Genomic DNA, 23081 nt, shown 5'->3' on the forward strand with positions numbered 1-23081 from the left:
TGAATACTCTATGCTCTGCATTTGCTACTTGTCCATTTCCAGGTGCAGTTCAGGATATTGGCTAGTCTATAAAGCCTTACATAAGCTGGGACACAGTATGGCAGTGGAGGGCTCATAGGTGGGAAAGCAATCACAATTGAGGGCAAACATGCCTAATCTTTCTCCATGACAGAGTATGCCGATCTTCAGGGTTCAGTATAAGATTCTGGTTATTCAGAAATCTGATATCTAGATCTCCAACCACAAGGAATGGGTTCTTGAAATTTTTGTTGTTAAGTATCTGAGGTGTGTTTGAAAATTCCACTCCAGATCCCTGGATTGTACCTAAGGGTTCTTTACTCTAAACAGTTGCAGGGATATAAAAGATGATGGACTCAGCCTTGGGATCCTGAGCATAAGCTTCCTAAATAAGGATGCAATGGGCACAGTTACAAATCTCTAAATGAAACAGTGATCAAGAATACTTTTGTCTTTTTGCTATATAGATTAATGATAGTCTATGAAGTTCTCAGCAGTACAAATTAGTTTTTCTGAAACAAAAATACCCATACCTCATCCAAATATTTTCACATACAAAAGCCTAGGTTTAAGTGTACAATCATATTCTGGGCTCAGCGAGCTTCTCCAAATCAAGAACATATTGCAAAATGTAACTCAGGATGACACTGGAGATTTCCAAATTGCACAATCAAAACATTTGGCTCAGTTGCTTACATACTGCCACGATCCCAAACGTTCATATATTTGCACTGCACTGCCAGAAATGAGTTTCAAAAGAGAGTCTCTTAGTGTACATCAGCTTCTGTGCAGATCTCACAACTGACCAGATTGTTAGATGTTCATGTGATTTGCTATATATGGGGGTCGATCCTGTACCAAATTAAGTCAATGGCAATGTTGTCATTGACTTCAGTGGATGCAGAATGAGACTCTAGGTGCATTTCCAGTGTACCAGCAGTATGGTAAACAGATGTCAGGATGCTTTTCTTTGATATTTTATCCTAAAATTAGAAATAATGCCACAAATTCTGTTAAAATCAGAATGAATAGTTCAGAACATATTTACAGCTTCAAATTACATATTTTCATATTACCACAGTCTCTTCTTATTTAGGTTTCCTATATATAACCATCAATATACAGCAAACATCAAGCTATACATGATAAAACACCATTTTAGTGCTGACATCTTAAATCTTGGCACAAAGCCAAAAGAAATGCTGAAATTCTTTCTTGTTGCATCACGGAAATAGAATACTTCGCATGTAACATTACATCATTTGAAGTTCTCATATTGCACCACAGGAGAAGATTGTGGGCCAGAGTATGGGCCTACATAAGTTAGGAAGGGAAGAAAGTGACAGTAATCAGCCATAAAGATAGTGCTCCAGGATAGTTCTGGCCCGTGGAGTTGACCTGACACAAAGTCAGGGGGACCGTATACATGGAATGCTTGCAAAAGGTGATCAAGCTGCCATTCCATCATGTACTCTCCCTAAAGCCACATGAAGAATTCTGGGAGAGTCAGTCACTGTACCTCCAGAGGATTTTGAAGCAGCATGTTCTTCAAACCTCCCAAATGCAGGTTGTGATTTCAAGTAAAAATCTCTATGGAAAGTGAAGCTTATTCAGACTGGGATTTCAAAGGAGCTTCAATGAGCGTTAATGGGGGTTGGGCTCCTTTGGAAATCCCAACTTTAATCTAACTAAAGCTATCTATCACTATCAGTCACATTAACCTTGATACATATAAATACTTGCATATGCCATTTTAGAAGTTTTTATTGTGGGTTTGTCTGTCATTGGTTAACAGTGTCATTTACTGTGAAAATTACCCAGTCTTTGACTGATTTCTTTCTTTAAAAGAAAAAGCAACTTTATCTACAGACTTCTCATGAGTAAAGCAACCCAGAAAGAGGTTGGAGTAGACTATACAAGGCTAAGAAGTGGGATATCACGATAACTTTAAAAGAGAGATGTAAGGCCATCATAAGACAATTATCTGGCTTGTTTATGAAAATTAAAGTAATGAAAAAAGTACAACTGTCAATCACAGTTAACTCATGTGATTAACTCAAAAAAATTGATCACAATTAAAAAATTAATCAGTTTTAATCACATTGTTAAACAATAGAATACCAACTGAAATTTACTAAATATTTTAGATGTTTTTCTACATTTTCAAATATATTGTTTTCAATTACAACACAGAATACAAAGTTAACACTGCTCGTCTTATTTTTTTATTACAAATATTTGCACTGTAAAAATGATAAACAAAAGAAACTATTTTTCAATTCACCTCATACAAGTATTGTAGTGCAATCTCTTTATCGTGTAAATGTAGGGGTTTTTTTGGTACATAACTGCACTCAAAAAACAATAAAAAACTTTAGCTCCTACAAGTCCACTCAGTCCTGCTTCTTGTTCAGCCAATCACTAACACAAACAAGTATGTTTACATTTATGGGAGATAATGCTGCCCACTTCTTATTTACAATGTCACCTGAAAGTGAGAACAGGCATTAGCATGGGATTTTTGTAGCCAGTATTGCAAGGTATTTACATGCCAGATATGCTAAACAGTCATATGCCCCTTCATGCTTCAGCCACCATTCCAGAGGACATGCTTCCATGCTGATGATGCTCGTTAAAAAAATAATGCATTAAATACATTTGTGACTGAACTCCTGAGGGAGAATTGCATGTCTCCTGCTCTGTGTTTTACCCTCATTTTGCCATATATTTCATGTTATAGCAGTCTCGGATGATGACCCAGCACGTGCTGTTCGTTTTAAGAACACTTTCACTGCAAATTTGACAAAAATGCAAAGAAAGTACCAATGTGAGATTTCTAAAGATAGCTACAGCACTCAACCCAAGGTTTAAAAATCTGAAGTGCCTTCCAAAATCTGAGAGGGATGAGATGTGGAGCATGCTTTCAGAAGTCTTAAAAGAGCAACACTCCGATGCAGAAACTACAGAACCTGAACCACCAAAAAGAAAATCTGCTGGTGGCATCTGTCTCAGATGATAAAAATGAACATGCATCGCTCTGCACTGCTTTGGATTGTTATCGAGCAGAACCTGTCATCAGCATGGACACAAATCTTCTGAAATGATGGTTGAAGCATGAAGGGATATACGAATCTTTAGCACATCTGGCATGGAAATATCTTGCAGTGCCGGCTACAACAGTGCCATGAGAACACTTATTCTCATTTTCAGGGGACATTGTGAACAAGAAGTGCGCAGTATTATCTCCCCCAAATGTAAACAAACTTGTTTGCCCGAGAAATTGGCTGAATAAGAAATAGGACTGTGTAGACTTGTAGGCTCTAAAGTTTTACATTGTAGCAAAAAACCTGCATTCAAAAATAAAACATAATTCTACATTTGTAAGTTCAACTTTCATGATAAAGAAATTGCACTACAGCACTTTTATTAAGTGAATTGAAAAATATTTGTTTTTACAGTGCAAATATTTGTAATAAAAATAAATATAACGTGAGCACTGTACACTTTGCATTCGTGTTATAACTCAAATCAATATATTTGAAAATGTAAAAACATCCAAAATATTGAAATAAATGGTTTTCTATTAACAGTGCAATTAATCTCACGATTAATTTTTTTTTAATCGCGCGATTGATCCTGTTTAATTTTTGTAATTACTTGACAGCCCTAGAAAAAAAGCAAAGTGAGTCAATAAGATGCTCAGCCTTTGTTCTCTCTCTTTTGTATTTAAATAATGGTTCTCAAAATATTCTTGCAGTAGGAAAAACAAAGTACAAACTGTACTTACTATTCTTATGTGCTTATCCAAGAATAACTAAGTTTTATTCACATGTTGAACCAACAAAAATAAAGTTCTGTTTAATTTAAAAATTAGAAGTTTATAAATGTATAAACTGTTGGCAATTCTGAGGGTGAGGAATGTTGTGTTATGTGGGCTGAGGAGCCCAAAGAGTTATTTTAAATTCGTGATTGAAACAGAAACTAAAGCTAGCTACAATTTTTCAGCCAAGAGCGATTTTTTTTAAAAGAAAGAAACTAAAAAAAAACCAGAAAAACAATTTTCTGTTTTAAAAAGATTATTTTTAAAGGCCCATTCATGACCAATTTTTCTTTTTTTGCTAAATTAATAGAGAAAAGAGAAAAAGTTAAGAACCTTCTTGGGCCATTTACTAACAATTTTACACACAAACTTGTTTATGTTCCTCAATAAACAATACCTTGAGCATACTCAGTGGAGTCTATCCTGTGTCAGTGACAGTTGTCCAAGTGACACATCACAGAAGCACTGCTCATGATTCCATAGTAAAGGGTGAGTTTTTCTCTTAAGAATGGGAATTAAACTACTTTGTTACATATGAAAAATACAGCATATCCTCTTCAAAATTACAACATTTACTCTTTGGGCACAAAATCATTTTTTTAAGAATTTGCAAGTTAATCTATTAGTTCATGAGTTAAAATTAATTTTAAAATGGTTCCTTTAAAAAGTTTAGCACCTTATGTCTTTTTAATTCCACCCTGAAGGGATGCCATGAGGAAAAAATTTACTGTCTCATTAAAAAACAATTTAATCTAGTCTAGGACTACAAACTCTATTATACACTAATCATAACTCTATGGTTACTTCATGGCATCAACACAGGGCAAAGTTAACCCCGCCTGGATTCCTTAACTGTGCATTACCATTCTATAGGAAGGTTGGATTTCTTTTAAGTTTATATTAAACTCTGAATTTTCTGGATTTGCAATGCTTGATTTGCAGCGAATTAAAAACATCCCTGTAATCTTTTTACCCTTAAGTTACTGATATGTACTCCGCACCTCAACTCTATGTTAATGTAGATTTTTGTCTGGGAATATAAAAAAGGGGTCTGGGTGGACTTAAGGAGCTAGCAACTTGGTTGTGTTCTTGCTCATTTGCACTACCTAAACAATGTGAAAAGGCCAGAGAGCAATCAGATCTGGCCAGCTAAGAATTCCCTAGTCATGTGGGAGCTCTCAGTTGACACACAGCTGGTATAGCCAGTTCCTATGAATTCCCCTCAGACCTGGTGGAGGGGTTGTAGTTAGGGTATGTCCACATTGGAGTTGGAAGCACACCTCCCCAGCCTAATGTATGAGCTGAGCTAGCACATTAAAAATGGCAATGTGGCTGTTAAGGGTGGGGCTCAATCTCAGTCTTGAGAGCCCGCGTGGCAATGCCCACACTGCTACTTTTAGCATGCTAGCTAGAGCCCCACTAGCATGAGCCCATCTACCCAGGCTGGGAGACTCACTCCCCGCTGCAGTGTAGACAAACCCAAGACAGCCCCATTGCCTGGCGCAGCACATAAACTGGACCATGGTGTCTATGTTGAAAAGGACAGCAGCACAGAAGGCCCCAATATGGCATTCTACAGCCACCAAAAACGGGGAAGCTGATATTTTAAAATGCCTTCTATGGCAGGGGTTCTCAACCTTTTTCTTTCTGAGGCCCCCCCAACATGCTATAAAAACCTCCACGGCCCACCTGTGCCACAACAGCTGTTTTTCTGCCCATCCAGTAGATTAAAAGCCAGGGCTGGCGTTAAGGGGTAGCAAGCAGGGCAACTGTTTGTGGCCCCACACCACAGGGGCCCTGCAAAGCTGAGTTGCTTGGGCTTTGGCTTCAGCCCCACGTGTCTTGGACCTCAGCTTTCTACCCTGAGTCTAATGCTGGTCCTGCTCACTGGTTAAACCTGCTTGCAGCCCCGCCAGTGGGCCCCTGGTTGAGAACCGCTTTCCTAAGGGATAGCGATTTGCCTCCATAAATGAGAAAAGCTGAAATGAATAAAATATATAAACATCTTCTCTAGTCTGTAAGACATTCTCCATGTTTTTGGTAATCAGCATTGACTGTAAAGTTTACTAAAAGGTAGAACTTTCTGAATAAATGACTATGTTTATGTATATTGGCATTTTCAGATAAAGTCATGCCAAAACTTACTTTCGTTGCATTCAAAGAAGTTTGGAAGTATGAAGGGGTGACATTTATTTCAAAATGTTCAGTCTACTAAAGAGGATTTCAGAAGTACTGTTCCAGTGCTGCTTAAGTCCCACGCATAAATCTTTGTGCATCTGCTAAGGAATATTTAACCCAGACTGAACTAGCATAGTATTGCCAGGGAAGTACTATACAACTGAATGATGGTAGGAAAATTTGAGCAGGGCTGAATAGGTGTCAGTTCCAGTTATGTTAATGAAGTTAGATGTCCCACAAGAGCCAGTAATGTTGGTGTATTATGCAGTTTATGAAACAATTCCTTGGAAGACCCTTAGTAGTGCTGCAGCTGTAATGTGCTTATCCCCCTACAAAAGGAGTGATCCACACAGCAATATTAAATCAGTCTCTTCGCTCTATCAGGCCCAGATGACGGTTGGTCAGAAAGAAGCTCCCCCTCCCACCGCATGGCTGTACAAAGGCCATTCACAATAGTAATCCCTGCACTCCAAGGAGAAGAGACTGTTTGCTCTTGCAGTTCCCCAAACCAGGGAGGAGATGAGGCCAAGACTTAGCTTCCCTTCTCCCCCTGGAAGCCTTGGGAAGGGGCGGGGCCAAGCACTACTCCTTCCTAATGGATGTAGAGAACTGTGCTCCCCACTTCAACAAGGGGACTCCACTTACACAGGCTGTGGCTTGAAAGCAATGTTCTAGCTGTCAGTGAAGAATCAGTCCCTGCTTGGATTTGGACGAGAGATCATTGGTCTCAAAAGCAATAGCTCGTCGCCTAAACTAAAGAAGACTTGTATCTATCACCAGAAACAGCACATATAGTTAGCGGCCTGAAAGGAAACGATTAGGGTTTGTCATAACTATGCCAGGTGTTCAGTCTAAGGACAACAGTTTCAGTCCTATACAAATCTCTTTTCAGCATTACCCTAAATTAAATCACAGCAATACTCCAGGAGCCCTAGGACTGATAATGCATCACTTGAGATCAACTTAGTAATGTATCTAAGTATTTTCATAACAGTTCAGTTCTTTTGCAGCACTTAAGCCATATAAATTAAACTCCATCATTAGAAAAGTCTGTTTTCAGTTCCTCAACCAGTTCTGTTGTGCAATATACATACTGTTTACACAGGCCACTCTGCTTTGGTGTCAGAATGAATACATGCACCCCTTTTCCAAGATTTACACACACTGATATCAAACCAATAAGGTCTACAAATCAACATTATGTATGCACCTAAGCTAGAAACAGTTGCATTTGAAGTTCATTTCATTTTGAGGATTACCTTGAACAGCACAATCTAGAAAATTCAGAAATGTACAAGGATTATGTTTTCAGAGGCAAAAGTCTAAGCCATAAAACTAATTAGGTTGTGAAAGTCATTGGACAAACTCACATTATTGCTAGTGAAAATATCTTCTGAAGCTTGTGAAAAGGAATGAACGACTGACTGAAAAACACGATAACAAATAGTATAGCTGATTAAGATCTATGGTGTTTGGTGATTTTCATGAAGGACAGGTCAATCAATGGCTATTAGTCAGAATGGCAGGGATGGTATCCCTAGTCCCTGTTTGCCAGAAGCTGGGAATGGGCAACAGGGAATGGATCACTTGATGATTACCTGTTCTGTTCATTCCCTCTGGGGCACCTGGCATTGGCCACTGTCAGAAGACAGGATACTGGGCTAGATGGACCTTTGGTCTGACCCAGTATGGCCGTTCTTATGTTCTTATTACTAACTTACTACAGCCTTTTTTGGAAATAAATTCTGGAGACAATGAATTAAAATATTTTAATACCAAGATGTTACAAAACAACATTTTTTTTAAAAAAAGTTTCATAACCTCAATACAAGTACTAATTAACATTTTTACTGCTTGACATCAGTTAATTTCTCCCTGCACATTTTATAAATAATAATAATAAACAAATTAATGGAGATATCCTATCTCCTAGAACTGGTCATTGAGTCCAGCCCCCTGCCTTCACTAGCAGGACCAAGTACTGATTTTGCCCCAGATCCCTAAGTGGCCCTCTCAAGGATTGAACTCACAACCTTGGGTTTAGCAGGCCAATGCTCAAACCACTGAACTATCCCTCTCCCTAATTTCCTCTTTTTCCTCTTGTTCTTATTTTGAAAGAGAGGTTGAAGGAACTCTCTTCAGAGACTGTCAAGACCACTCCACAGGTTGGTCAACAGAGATTTGTCTACTTTAGGGTTTCCTATAGCAGCCACCAATATGGTATGCAAGTACTAACAAAAATGCTGGATGACAAAAATCACCCATTTTCCCCTTCCCCTCACCAGACACACCATGACAAACATAGTGCAAATCCTTTAAAAATTCTTTGCTAAGAGTTTTAAAAATTGAAAAAGGGGGAACTTTGGTTATTAAGAGTTTAGGGGAACACCAAATCTTTTAGAAATTCCAAAAAATTGTCTTTTCAGCCATTTAGATCTTTTATGCCAATTTCCATTCTATTTCATCTAGATTCTTGACTTACTACATCTTCCATTCATCACTTAGGCCCCGAACCTGCAAACAGTTACACACATGCTTAACTTTAGTACTGTGAGAAGTTCCACTTGGAATTACTCATGGCAGTAAAATTAAGCATGTGTGTGTTTTCAGGATCAAGACCTTTGTGATCCAAATTCCCAGTCCTTTTGTTACCTAGGGGTACTGGGTGCCTATCTGATGAGCTCTGTGAGGCAGGGACTATGTTTTCTCTGTATTGTATGGCCCAGAGTACATTAACAATGCTCAACAAGTAAATAAGAATGAAGAAACATTTCATGGCTCTGTATGGATCTGAGGTGAATTGCCTCTAATTAAATAGTCACTAACTGAATGTACTCTAACGACAATACATTTGGGGCCAGATTTTCAGAGGCCCCTGATTTTGTGTTCATATTTTTTAGCACACAATTGCATGTTGGCACCAGAATCAGAGACTAAGCTGAAGTCCTTTTGAAACATCAAGGCCTCAGTTTACAGAAACTAAGTACTGACCACATACTGGCACACTGTCCTTTCTTAGACTTATCTGGCATTTTCTAACAAACTATTCGTCTATAAGAACAAATTAATACATTGGCCTAGTAGAAATTAAGAGGAAAAGAACACAGTGGTGATATAGTTCTCAAAACTGAATTTTTATGATTTATTGATATTCCATTCATATAAAGGCACATCAACATGTTAGTTACCCCATAATCAAAACTAAATGTTTCAGCTCCAGAAATCTGATTAAAAAGGCAATTAAAATTACATTGTTACAACACATAATTTGTGCCATCATCCTAAAATTATGACAAAATTTGTGTCAAGCAAATGCTTTGTCTCCCAGGGAATCACTTTCTGCAACTTTAATAGTATTGTACACAGTAAAGATGAAAGATTTCACCAGAATTTACATCTGATAATTTGGTCTGATAAAAGTCACCAAACTCTTAATGTTTTCTGTAGCCGTTTAGGAAACTGGCACTTGGTGTTAGTATAATACATTTATTGTATGATTTATTTTTTTAAAATCACTTAAAAAAAAAGGATTATAGCTAAATAAACTTGGTATGGCACAGCAATATCCTGAATGAATCTGTTTGAAGTAAATCTCCAGAATTCTGTACTATTTTAGTGTCAAATAATGAGGTAGCACATTGTTCCAAAATTGTTCTGAATTGTGTAATCCATTCACTACATGTTGTTTTGTCTTTACTTTCAGTTTAGAGCTCTGTACAGCACTTCCTTTCTTCTCCTGCTTTCTGTTTTTATTATGCCTTTGCAGATGTTTATTTTCTTTTCTTTTTTCTCCAACATTCTCTTCTTCCTCCCCTTCTTCCCCCTCATCCTCCCTCTCTTCTTCATTTTCCTCCTCCCCCTCATCCTCGCCCTCTTCTTCTTCATCATCCTCCCCCTCTTCTTCCCCCTCTTCTTCATCCTCCCCCTGTTCTTCTTCTTCATCCTCCCCCTGTTCTTCTTCTTCATCTTCCCCCTCATCCTCCCCCTGTTGTTGTTCTCCCTCTTCTTCATCCTCCCCCTGTTCTTCTTCTTCATCTTCCCCCTCATCCTCCCCCTGTTGTTCTTCTTCATCCTCTCCCTCATCTTCATCCTCCCCCTCATCTTCATCCTCCCCCTCATCTTCATCCTCATCTTCCCATTCTACTTCCCTCTCTTCTTCATCCTCCTCTGCCTCTTCTTCCTCTTCTCCCTCCCCTTCACCACCCTCTTCCTCCCTTTCATTGTCTTCATCCTCTTCCTCTTCATCCTCCTCTCCACCCTCACTCTCAGCCCCCATTTCTGTGTCTTCACTCCGCTCCTCCTTACATTTACCCTCCTTTCCTCCTTCTACCATCTCTTCATCTTTCTTCTCCACTTCTCCCTGGCTCATTGTTTCTTCCTCTTTAAAATTACCCTCTTGACTTCTCTCTTCTGCGCCTCTTCTGTGATGATTCTCTTCAGCCTTTGCCTTTCTCTCATGATCACCTTCCACTTCATACTGTGATGCAGCTTTTTCACTTTCTTCTCCATGACCTTTCTCCTCTTCATCTCCATCTCTTACTATTGAAGTATCATCATCATCTTTTCTAACCTCGTTTTCATCTTCCTCCTCTCCAGATTCTACTTCACTATTAATTTTTTCATCCAGGTTCTCCTTTTCACTTTCATCCTCTTTCACTCCCATTTCACTTTCTTCACTCTTCTCTGCCTGATTAAATTTTTTATACTTAGCATCTCGCTGTGGGGCCTCATCAGGTTTATCATCAAACCTCTTCACTTTTGTTTCCTCTTCACTTGGGCTTTTTATATTGGTCTCTTCTGCACTCTCTCTTTGTTTATTTGTATCCTGCTCTTCTTCTGTCTCAGTATCTCTTTCTTCTAAATCATTCACATTTTCTACTACTTCTATTTGCTTCTGTTTTCCTGTGTCTTTATAACGATCCTTGTGCATTTTTCTCCTCTGGAGTACATATTTTGCAAAATCATTACTGCCTTCCTCACTTGAAGATGACGACACAGATACTGCTATTTGTTTAATGAATCTCTCCTTTTTCTTAAGTTCTGTCTGTTCTTCATTACTTTCTTCCCCCCGGACATATATTTCTCCATATTTGTCAGATGTCCTAACTTCATCCACTGCATCTTTACTTTCTTGTTTAACAGGTTTTTGTTTTTGTGCAGTTACTGAAATGGTCACTGGTTTGTTCCTGGCTGCAGCAGGGGACTGCTTAGATTTAATAGCTTTTTTTAACTTTTCAGTGGAAAAACATAATTCTTTAGTCTTATCACTGGAAAGACTGTAAGATGTGTCTTGTTTTCTAGGTTTAAGATTTTCTGCATAGTCTTTCTTCCTTTTCACTAATCTGAGCTGATGTTTAACAGTTTGCTGAACATCAGACTTCAGTCTGCTAATAGTGTATGCCTGTTCTAGTTTATCTTTTATATGCTTTTTATTAGCCTTAATTTTCCCCACAAAGGCATCATAATCACTGCATTCTAGATCTGAACCATTTCCAAGAGACACTGAATTTAAAGACTGCTTTTGCAAAGAACCATCAGTTGATTTTGAACCCTCCTGCATGAAATTAAGATCAGTCTTTTTCAACCCACCCTTACCATCACTTTTCAGTTTCACATTTTTATTGTTCTTCTATTCCACATGAGAAGCAGAAAATTAAAAAGAAAGAAGGAAAGCATTAAGAACAAATTAAATGAGAACAAACGGAAAAGACTACAGACACATCTGAGTAAGAAAAGATTTGTATGATAGGACTAAAAAATGGCATAAAATACGGAATATTCCAAATAAAATTAATGTAAATAATACATAACTGTTTAAAGAATGAAACACTTATTGAGCAGGCTAAATGCACTCTCCTGATTCTGGGGTCAGTGCATTTACTACTGATCTAAAGCTACTTTGTCTTTTTTGGCTTAAATTTAACATTTTCTTTTTATATACTCCATTTATCAATCATATTCTGTGTAATCAATTTTGAAATAAGATTATGATCTGATATTAATGTACCCCTAATATCAAAATTCTGTTATCCCTTTAAAATTAATACAGGATGGTAAGACAGAAGTCTCAACTTTATAACGGGATAAACGTATTATTGCCCAGTGATTCATTACATTTTACTGTAAAATTACATCCAGCATTTTGTAAACATGGTTACTTTACATATATATTGACCTGGATTTTAATCCAAATATTCTAGTATCAGCAATCAAGTAAATGGCAAGTTATCATTACTATGCGTTACAAAATGTATAATGCAAGTTACAGTATACTGCCCCTTCAATTGCAGTATTATTATAATGTCTCATCTCAAACTGCTCCAAGCAGACAGACACTTGCATCTGCAAAGAGCCCCAGTGATTTCCTTGTAAACGCAGAGATCTACCCAGTGGAGCCGTTTGCAGGATCCAGGCCTAAAAGTTTTATGTAGGAAGTAGTCTATAGAAATTGAAGTTTACTTTATGAGAATTAGGAGCAAAAAAGAGAAAGGAAAGAAAGATGCCCTATGAAAAGAGTTATACATTTTCTACATTTCAAACATGATTAATGACAGTACCTTTTGTTTTTGAACTGGTGATAATTTTAAGGATTGGTCACTGGGATTCAGTCTCATCATATGTGTCTGAAAAGAATGGGGATACAAATTAAAGAATGAAATGTAAGCTAATTAATAAACGTGAGTTAAATAAGAATGATACCTTATTTACATTTAATAGGTTTCTTCAGAGGATCTAAAAATATTTCCCAAACATTAAGCCTGTCAATTAAATTGTAATTGAAAATGCTGTGAAGAAATGTATTCTATTGTTCAATTATGTAAATTAAATTCTTCAGACCATTTAAAAATAATAAGCTACAAGATGATATTTAACAGGTCTCCAGTATATTCACACTGGGCTCATTCAAGTGATCCTAGGATCGAGGGGACACCTTTTGTATGAAAGAAAAAAAAAAGGGTGCCTAAAGTTAGGCTTCCAAATTAGTAGCTTAATTTTAAATGACTTGAGCACTCCACAGCTCCCACTGTTTTTCACCGTGAATTCCTGGATGCTAAACGTATTTGAAAATTCAGGCCATCGACTTAGGAGGCTAATTTCAGACATACACTTTTTAAAATCTCGGCCAGGAAACACTCAAGTCCTATACATCTAAGAAACTACAGAATAGGATATTAATTTCGCAATCATTCAAAATTCTTATGCAGCTAAAAGAAGAACAAAGATTGATCTATGGGAGCTTATACCACCACACCGTCTTGCAGACAGTAGTAAGATAGCACTTTCTGAGATAATAAGAATAATAAAATAATAATAAAAAAATAATAATAATAAAAGGTGTGAGGAAATGCCAGGCAGCAAGACCTGGGTTTTGCTAAAGAACTGTTGAGACTAACAAGGATCTGGAGAAACAGTTGAGTCAGAGAAAGACATGTTTTCATTTAAGATGAAAGCTGCAATTTCAACTGTGATGTTTTACTAAATTAACCCACACGTTTATTTGATTTCCAAGAGTCACAATGCAGTTTTGAGAACACCACAGAGGGGAAACTGAGGCAGTGTCAGGGTCCAAAACAGCTACAGCATGATATCATGAAATATGTGAACATCTTACTACCACTACGCACACGGCTTGAGGAAAAAGACTGTAAAATTACCATTTTTAGCAAACCGTCCAATTCAGCTTTTAATGAGCCAACAGTTCGCCATTCTGTAACCATCTACAAGTACACTTTGAAGCCCCGCTCCATGCATCACAGAGTTCTGACTACTAGTGTAGTGCCTTTTTCACTTAAATATGAAAGTGGGGGGAGGGGGATCCTCAGTTTCTCCCATGGTCACAATCAATTCTCTTTTAGAAAGAAAATCTGTCACCGCTGCAACAAGATCAATTTCCAATTGAATGGCAGTAACTAACACCTAATCCCATGATCAGAACTATGTACAGAACTTCTGATTTTCCCCTGAACCAACAACATTTTAGTTTCTAAGAGAGTTTTTTAAAAATATAAATACCCACATATTCCTTCTACTAACACCATCAAAAAATCACCACCAAAGCCTACAAAAAACAGTCATTGCTGCCATTTCGAATTGGAGTCGCTGTTCTGTTAACAGATAATTTAGCGCCAGGAAGAATAATCACTTCTATTTCCATCTTGATACATTTTCCTGAAACAGATATCTTTTCAAACAGCTATTTAAAAATATATTTCTACTATTTCTATATCAGTCTATTAACAGAAAGGCACTTCTGAATTTGTCATAACCCAGTATGCAAAAAACAAAAACAAAAAACACAAAAAAAGTGAAAATATGCCTGGCATACAGACAGTACATGATGAATGCAAGATATTAAAAACAGATTTCTTCATGTGTTAGTAAATTCTTCAAGACCTATTTTAATTTGTATATTTGGCAATTTTTACACCAAATATGTATGGAGTATTTTCACCATTCTTTTACAAATATGGTATATTTCAGGGAAGTTTTTTGTTTCATTTAAAAAAAAATAAAGCTCTCTCTCTTATTCCATTGCTACTATATCTAATTTGCTTTTACAGAAGAAATTCCCAAAATATTATCTGTGGATCACTTTGGGGAACATTTTTTATTTTATTTTTTAAATATCATTTACATACAAAAAAGAAAAAATGACACTTTTTAAAAAATGTAAATGATTAAATTAGCAAGGAACTCTGGCCAAACTAATGATGGCTCCTGCAAAACACTGCATCAACCAAAGCACATTTGGGAACATAGATACATTATGTTCACTATGGCACCAATTCAACACAGCACTTAAACATGTGCTTAAGTCCCACTGAAGTAAAAAAACTACACTATTGCCTCTCCATAATGCTGATCTGAATTCACCAGTTCCTAAACAATGGATGGGGCTGAGAAATGCTGTACCATGCCAGGATAGGATAGGAAAGATATGTCGGTGATATATTAAAAATTGTTTAAAACCCCTTCCCCTCCCCCCCAAAAAAATTATAGCAACATTTTAGGGTTGTGAAATACTCAAATGCTCCATATTTGGGATCCTTTCTTTAATCTCCTCCACCTGTATCAAAACAGCTGTGCCAGGAGCGCATATATATATATATATATATATATAAAATAAAAAAGGTAGAATCCTCTGAGTCTTCCCTCTGCATAGTAATGTTGTCACATGACAAATTATGACAAGCTGTAGCCTTGAACAATGGCAGCATGAAACACTCACTGTGTGATGAGAATTAGTGGTACACAAAATATTTTATACCAATACCACTTGAACAAACTTTTTGTAATAAAAATATCCAAATATTTTCAATGATGAAATGAGAGATCAGCACATTTCAAGCATCTCTACAGTAGTCCTCAGGATTAAGGGACTTCATATAAAAAACCAAGACTGTCCTGGTAAAAGAGGGATGGTTACGTGTCTTGACAAGGTGGGAGTGTTTGAACAGGAAGAATGATGAGCTGACTATAAAACAGTTTCTTCCTGTCATCAGGGTCACAAAATTTTTCAGATATATGCAAAAGCAACAGCCTTATGGGCGCTATGATGGGGTGCCTACCCCACACAGGCATAGAAGGGGTTAATCAGGCCCCGCCTGGGGCGGAGCAATGGAGGGGTCCTCCGAGTGGCCCAGAGAGACTGCATGAAGCAAGGCCAATCAGGGAGGAGTTGCCAGGTGCAACCAATCCAGGCCTGGCAGGCTCAGATTAAAAAGGAGCTGCAGGACAGAATAGGGGCAGTTTTTGCTGGGAGCCCAGGGAGTAAGGACTGCATCCCTGGAAGGCTGAGAGAACTGTAAGCACCTTGGACAGAGAGCAGTGGCTGGCTACTGGGACTGAGCAGCTGAGTGCCCAGACATGAGGGCGAAGAAAGTGCTGGGGCCACTGGGAAACTGACCAGGGAAATAGAGCAGCATTGACAGAGGTTACAGAGGAGCAGCAGGAGGCTGCTATTCACCGGGTTCCTGGAGTAGCGGACAGGCTTCTGTCCCCCTCACTTGCCACTGGGGAAGTGGCTGGACTATTGGACAGAGATACCCAACCCACCCCCCACGTGAAAGGGGATGACATGGCTGGAGGGCTGAGTTGCAAAGAGGACGCTGCAGGTCTGGAAGCTAAGAAAGGAGCCGTAGGCAGGAGCAGAGACAGATTGCCAGTGTGCAGACCTGGGTGGGGACGTGGGTGTTGGCCTTGAGCTAATCCCCAGCATGACCAGGAGGAGGCAGCAGTCTAGCTATGAGGGCCGCGCCCCGTGACAGGCTCCTATGATGAATCAATTAGGAAACAAAGAAAAAGCAAGAGGTGCACGTACAGACATCAGTGAGTATGGTTATCACTACCAACCTTCAACCTTTGCAACTAAGATGGCTAGTACATTTTAACAGGACTCTGTGCAGTTCTTGCTTAGATGAGAATAAAATTCATTCTACCATTTTATTTTTTGTTTTTATCTATTTCTTCTCTCTCTTTCTTGAATTAATGATATCTGGTTTAAACACAATTATAATTTGGATTGTGATTATTAATATTCAAGAAAAAAATACCTATTGTCCATCCTGGGAAACATGAAAAGTCCTATTCTCTGAGGCGGGGTCCACTTACTCAAAAGGTCCTTGTAATAACAGATGCCCCAGACTGGGGTCTGTGCTGGCATAAAGGGAGCCCCTAGAACTTGGGGGTACCAAGGTATGGTGACTACTTTTATTACAGCCATATCACAAAAAAATGTTATTGCTATGTTTTCCCTCAAAATGATTGCTAAGCCACAATTTTAGTAGTGGGTATTTTACCATATTTAGAACATCAGTTGTGTTTCCAAGGTTTCTGTCATCACTTTCCTTATCTGAATCTTCCTCCGTGGTACTTTCTTCAGGTTTATTTTTTTCCTGCTTCCGATCCTCTTAAAAATAAAAACAAGAAAATATAAAATATAAACAATAAGTACAATAAATTGGAGCAGGTGATATATAGTAAGCCAAACATCACCCTTATGTGGTAGGGAAGTATTATTCTCCTTATACAGATGGTGCCTTAGCTCTCTGACATGCCCCATCCCCTAACCCCAGGTGGCAGCTCCTCCACATTAGTTTAGGTTAAGACCAGGATGAAGTCTAGCAGAACAATGCATCCTAGGGCATTGCAGGTCTCAGCTCGTATTTGCAGATTTTCAATGCAAAAGAGTCATCTGGAGCAAAGTTCCTTTTGGTTAAGCCTTTTAGTAATATTGTACTTTTTAATTTCCAAGGAAGAAACAGTCTTGTGGTTAAGGTACAGAATTGGGAAAGACCCAGGTTCTCTTCCTAGTTCTGCCACGGACACTTGTAGTGTCACTTAATCATTCTGTGCGGCAGTTTCCTTATTTATAAAATGAAGATAACAATTACCTACTTTACAGGGCTGTTGTGAGGCTAAATGCATGCACGTTTGAGGTCTTTAGATAGCAGGAACTATAGGTAAACAATAGCAGTTGTTTTTTCTTTCCATTAACCCTCCTTGCAAAATCCTTAAACATCTTTTCCACAAAAGGGCTGGGGAGGAACAGATTCTCCAGCGCTACTTTCCAGCCTTTGTTTTTGTGCTCTCTCAGAGTCTGGCCAGCAAACACTGGGTTGAGACCCAGGTGTAGTGCTCAGTTGCAAGTTGTGAAGGTCCTCAATCTTCAAATGAGTGGTTCTCTCACATAAGTACAAACAGTATATATGTAGCGCTTGGAAGACAGCAACAAACAGAAACATTATGTTTCACCTGTTTTACAGTCCACAGTAGATTCAATCACTTTATTTGTATTCACTTCCGTTACATCAGGGTGGTTTGTTGTTAGTAAACTGAGTGGGACAGTGTTGCTGGCAGCACGTAAAGAAGGTTTTAGGGAGCCTTCTCCCAACGGAGGTAACGTTCGCACCATTCGACAAAACTGTTCTGGAGATTTTTCCTTAAGAAAATTTTTTTAAAGAAAGTGTTGAGCACATTCTGACACCGATAAGAGAAAATCACCTTCTCAGACTTTAATTACAGTATTTGCTAGAGGAAAATACAGTAATTAAGTATGATAAAAGCTGTTTGTACTCTTCAATTATTTACAGTCCTAAAAAATGAACAGGTATAGTAAGCTGATGCTTTCCACACAATATTCAAATAATTGTTCAATATCTTAAAATAAGCAACAATAAAAAAGAGCTTCTATTACGATTTTAAAAGAATGAGAGTTTATTTAATCCACAATTTAGGTACATAGAATATTTCCCCTTTATTTTGTATTTATCTACATTCTGTAGAATGGAAACTAGATTTCAAAATGTAGAAGGTATCAAAAGGGCACGATGGCCTTCAAGGGATATATCTTTTGAATATTAAACTAACGGTTATTTGAACAGGTCAAAATTCCAAAGTTCACACATTTCTACACTCATTTCAAATGTAAGAATCTGTAGAAATATTATAGTACGTTTCATTACATGATACATAATAATAGCATCAGAGCTTAGCATAAACAAAGCTTGGAAGCTGGTTTCTGAAGAAAAATGGGCTTGTGTGATTTCCTGTTTCTTCATGATGTATAAAGAAGGCCTGAAAAGTTTCTCTTCCCCAATGCTAAAGTCATCCCCTTTTTCTTTTCCTGGTTTTTACATTATAAATTCAAATGTTCTCTACACTGTTTCCCCACCCACCCCATAAGACACTGTGGACAACTGGAGAACTGGTGGTTTTATAACTCCACAGATATCAAGGAAGCAAAACCTTATTACTTAAGAGGAACAAACCAAAAACCAAACACCAATTTAACTCACACATTAGATAAACAGCCAAGATCTCCTAATTTACTTCTCAGGGGCCTCCAAAGGAAGCCTCTGGAAAAACAGGGAGGTGAGATTTGACATTCCTGATAACTCTAAAGAGAGGAACAAAAAGCAGCAGGCTCTTACACATTGTTAAATTTCAGGCCTCTACAGATCATAAAAAAGCAAAACAGGACAATTACCCATTTTTTCCCCATCATCAAGTAAGGAGAAGTTACTCATCTTGTGCAGTAACTGGAGTTCTTCCAGATGTGTGTCACTGTGGGTGCTCCATGTCAGGTGTGCCTGCATCCTGCACCTTTGACTAGAGATTTTGGTTGCAATGCCCGTTCAGCCTGCACATGCATCCTACACATCCTTCTGCCCCACATGCAGGATATATGGGGCTGCACAAGTGAATCACCCTCAGTTCCTTCTCTACCATCAGGGAGACGCCGAAGCAGAAGGGAAGGAGGGCAGCTAGTGGAGCACTTACAGGGACACACATCTCAAAGAACTCCAGTTACTACACAGGGTGAATAACCTCTCCTCCTTCAATTAGTGTTCCTGTGAATGCTCCACTTCGGGTGACTCCCAAGCAGCACCCCGTAAGGAGGCGGGAGCTTAACAGCAGAGGAAAGAACTGCATTGTTTACTGCAGCATCTGATCTTGCAGCAGGAATGAAGGCATAATGGTTAGAAAAAGTATGAATAAAGGACTATGTTGATGTTCTACAGATCTCTGCAACTGGTATGACTAAGTAAGGCTATAGATTTTATATAGTGCTCTTATGGAATGTGCTATCACTCTCGATGGAGGCTGAACCTGAGTTTGGTTGTAACAGACCTTAATACAGCCGGAGATCCACTTTGATAACCTTCTGTTTCAAAATTACCAATGCCCTGTTTCTGTCTGCCGTGGATACAAACAATCTAGATCTAAAACAGCCCGGTCCTAGCTAGATAAAAGGCTAATATCCCCCTAACATTTAGGATATAGAGTATAGCTTCCTGACTCTGATGTGGTTTGGGGGGGGGGGGGGAGAAACAGGAGATAAATAGTTTTATATGAAATTCTGATGACACCTTTGGTAAAAATCTTGGAAAGTGCCACAGCACACTTTGTCTCTGGTGAATACCATAAATGGGGAGTCTGCCATTAAAGCCCTCAATTCTCCAACCCTGAAGGCAGACATGATGGCCACCAGAAAAGCTACTTTAATTGATAAATTTAATAAAGAACACACAGCTAGTGGCTCAAAAGGATGTTTCATGAGGCAATTAAGAACTAGATTCAGGTCCCAGCTGGGACTAATATCTCTGATTTAAGGGAGAGAGATCCGATAGACCTCCTAGGAATCTTGCCATGATTGCATGAGTGAAGACTGAAAAAAAACGCTATGGATAAAGTGAAAAGCTGTTATTGAAGCTAAGTGAACCCTAATGGAATTCACAGAAAATCCTGATGTTTTCAATTCAAACAGGAAATCCAATACCATGGGAAGAGAAGAGTGAGTCAGTGAGATCTTAATGTTACACCAAAGATGCTATTTTCATTTCAGGAGGTAAGTATTTCTTGTAGATTTTTTTCTACTACTATGCTCCTCACTATTTTTGAAGTGGGGGCCACTTTGGCAAAAAACCTTCAATGTGAGAACCACATCAACTACTAAATTAACACATTGCTTCCTACTCCTTGATGATGTAATCTTACAGAGCCACTCGAGTAAACTTTTTAAGAGCAGAATAATGCAAAACTTACTTTAAAAACTGGATGAGCGAAAGTGTGCCTGTTCCTCCTTGACTTTGTTTATGCAGTATTTGTAAACTGTCATCGCAATCCTAGTAAGGCAGTCCAAATGTTCGTTGGTCAATTTATTCCTCTGTTTTCTTTTCACCCCTCTGGCTGGGGGTGAGGGCTGCAGGGTGGGGCTGGAGATAAGGGGTTCAAAGTGCAGGAGGGGGCTCAGGGCTGGGGCAGATGGCTGGGGGTCTGAGGGCTCTGGCTGGGGGTGCGGGCTCTGAGGTGGGGCCGGGGATGAGGAGTTTGAGGCGTGGGTAGGCTGCCCTGGAACTGAGGAAAGAGGACTCCCCCCCAGCCCTCTCCCTTCTGACAACACCTAGCTCCAGGGAAGGGGCCTCTCTCCCCCCTGCCAGCAGGCAGCACAGAGCTCCAGGGGAGGGGGTCTCTCTCCCCCTGCCGGCAGGCAGCCCAGAGCTCTGGGGGAGGGGCCCCTCTCTCTCCTCTGGCAGCAGGGAGCTCTGGGGCCGGGGGAGAGGCCCACAGCAGCCCTGCAAGCCCCAACTTGCTCCCCTCCCCAGTTCCTGCCCACCCCCAGCTCTCTCCTCTCCAGGTCCCTGCTGCATTGCCCTTTAGAGCTGCTGCATGGCTATTTATAGCCTGCTGCGCAGCCGTGCAGCTTAGAGGAATTTAGCAAGCTGCACTTAGGGTTGATGGGAGCCACCACTGGCTCACAGGCCTTGCAATGAAGAACACTGATCTAATCAAACATGTTGTACTTATGATGAACAGGATATCTCTACCTCAGAGAACCTTTGAGGAACCATACTTGGAGCCTCAGAATCTGCAGGTTGGGGTGAAGTGTTTAACTGGCATGCTGAGTCAGCAGATGAGAACTGACTAGAAGATGCTATGGAGCGCCAGAGCTGAGTCTAATTAGACAGGGATCCCAAACTTGTCTCAATAACGCTGGTGCAAGCACTATTAACCTGGCCTGATCTTGTGTGACCTTGTTGAGAACCTTCAACAACAACAACAACAACAACAGTGTCCGTGGATAAGCGTAGAGAAGACCCCTTGTCGTTGAAATGAAAAAAGTGTCTCCTATGGACTGGGGACTGAGACCCCTCTGGAGCAATACTTGATGCATTTTGCATTGGCTGCTGTTGCAAACAGATGAACCTCTGGGAACACTCAAGCTATGAATGCTGTGTCAAGGACTCAAGAGTCCAGTTACTAATGGTAATTTAGGAAGAAATCTCTGCTGAGGTCATCTACCATGGTATTCTGAGTACCAGGGAGGAAAGAAACTGCAATGACTATCTTGTTGGCTATGCACCAATGCCAGAGTTTTGATCACTTCAACACAGAGATGGGAAATGTGCTCCTCCCTGACGGTTGATATAGTACACGTATTCCACACTGTCTGTCATTATCTTTACTGACTTGGCTCTGATTAGAGGTGTAAATTTTGACCACTCAATTCCAGACAATTGATGAGGAGGAGCTGCTCGTGTAGTGACCATTTGCCCTGTATCTTCTGAGGTCCCAGATGTATCCCCTTACCCAACACTGAATCATCTGACATTATCATTATGGTAGGAGGGTGCTGAAAGAATGCAAGACCTGTGCAGGTTTTGGTCAGGTCCTTCAATCAGTTGAGTGACCATAGAACCGATTGGGGAACAGACACTAACCTGCCTAGAATGTGCTTGCTTGATTTGTAAACCATTCAAAGCCATCCAGAGAGACCTCGGAAATGTAATCTGGCATGTTGCATTACAAAGACGCAAACTGATGTGTGCCCCAGCAGTTGATGACAATCTCTTACTGTTACTTGAGGACTGCTGTGAATCCTTGAGATAAGACTCAGCACGAGATATCTGCTGGAAGAGATGCATGTTCTGCCTGTCACTGCATCCAGGCAAGCGCCTGTGATGTCTAGATACTGTACTGGAGTCAAAAAAGACTTTGAGGTTGAGCTGAAGGCCCAGGCTGTGGAACAGAGAACACATCATTTTTACAGCCACCAACACTTCCTGATAAGATCTGCCTCAAATCAACAAATCGTCCAGATACCGGGAAATGATTATACCCAGACGACGTAGGTGGGTGGCAACTACCACCAGAATCTTTGAGAATACCCTTAAGCAGAAGATAGCGTGAAAGGGAGCATGTGATATTGGTAAGTGTTTGTTGTTGATTAGAAAATGAAGAAACTTCTTGTATGAAAGGTGAATAGTGACAAGAAAACGTGTCTTGTAGGTCAAGAGTAAAAAATCTTGGTCTCCTGGACAAGGGCTCAGATGATCTATGGTAAGTTGAATTGGGGGCTGGGAATGATCTTTGTGCCCTCTGAGACCTAACTAAATCTCCTCTTATTTACAGGTGAATAAATCAGGATCTCAGCATGGCTTTTGAGTCCTTTAAAATGTGGAAAGATGTATCCATTATGTCTGAAAAGAGCTTGTGAATATCAAAGGGAAGGTCCTCAATGGTACTCTGGACCTCTCTTGGGAAGCCTTACAACAGCTGCAGC

At 39.4% G+C, this 23081-nt stretch overlaps 2 protein-coding genes across 7 annotated transcripts in view; both read right to left on the reverse strand.

Annotated features, from left to right (window-relative positions):
• Positions 1-23081, reverse strand: part of LOC120391992 (X-linked retinitis pigmentosa GTPase regulator-like) — a 101652-nt gene that overhangs the window by 26888 nt on the left and 51683 nt on the right. For 4 of the 6 annotated variants that reach the window (XM_039516306.1, XM_039516271.1, XM_039516264.1 and 1 more), the window contains 3 exons: positions 17771-17957; positions 16816-16925; positions 12574-12639 (listed from right to left, as the gene is read on the reverse strand). In XM_039516306.1, the coding sequence (XP_039372240.1) occupies positions 12574-12639; positions 16816-16925; positions 17771-17957 (363 nt within the window). Of the gene's footprint in view, positions 1-804; positions 1002-7386; positions 7441-12573; positions 12640-16815; positions 16926-17770; positions 17958-23081 lie in introns of those variants that run through there. The other 2 variants (XM_039516286.1, XM_039516295.1) reach the window with 2 other exon arrangements.
• LOC120392019 (spore wall protein 2-like) lies at positions 9014-11181 on the reverse strand. Its single transcript, XM_039516322.1, has one exon. It carries the CDS (start codon positions 10944-10946, stop codon positions 9624-9626), a length of 1323 nt encoding a protein of 440 aa, XP_039372256.1. The 5' UTR covers positions 10947-11181; the 3' UTR covers positions 9014-9623.

Source organism: Mauremys reevesii, linkage group 1, assembly GCF_016161935.1.
Source record: "Mauremys reevesii isolate NIE-2019 linkage group 1, ASM1616193v1, whole genome shotgun sequence".
Classification (NCBI taxonomy): Eukaryota; Metazoa; Chordata; order Testudines; family Geoemydidae; genus Mauremys; species Mauremys reevesii.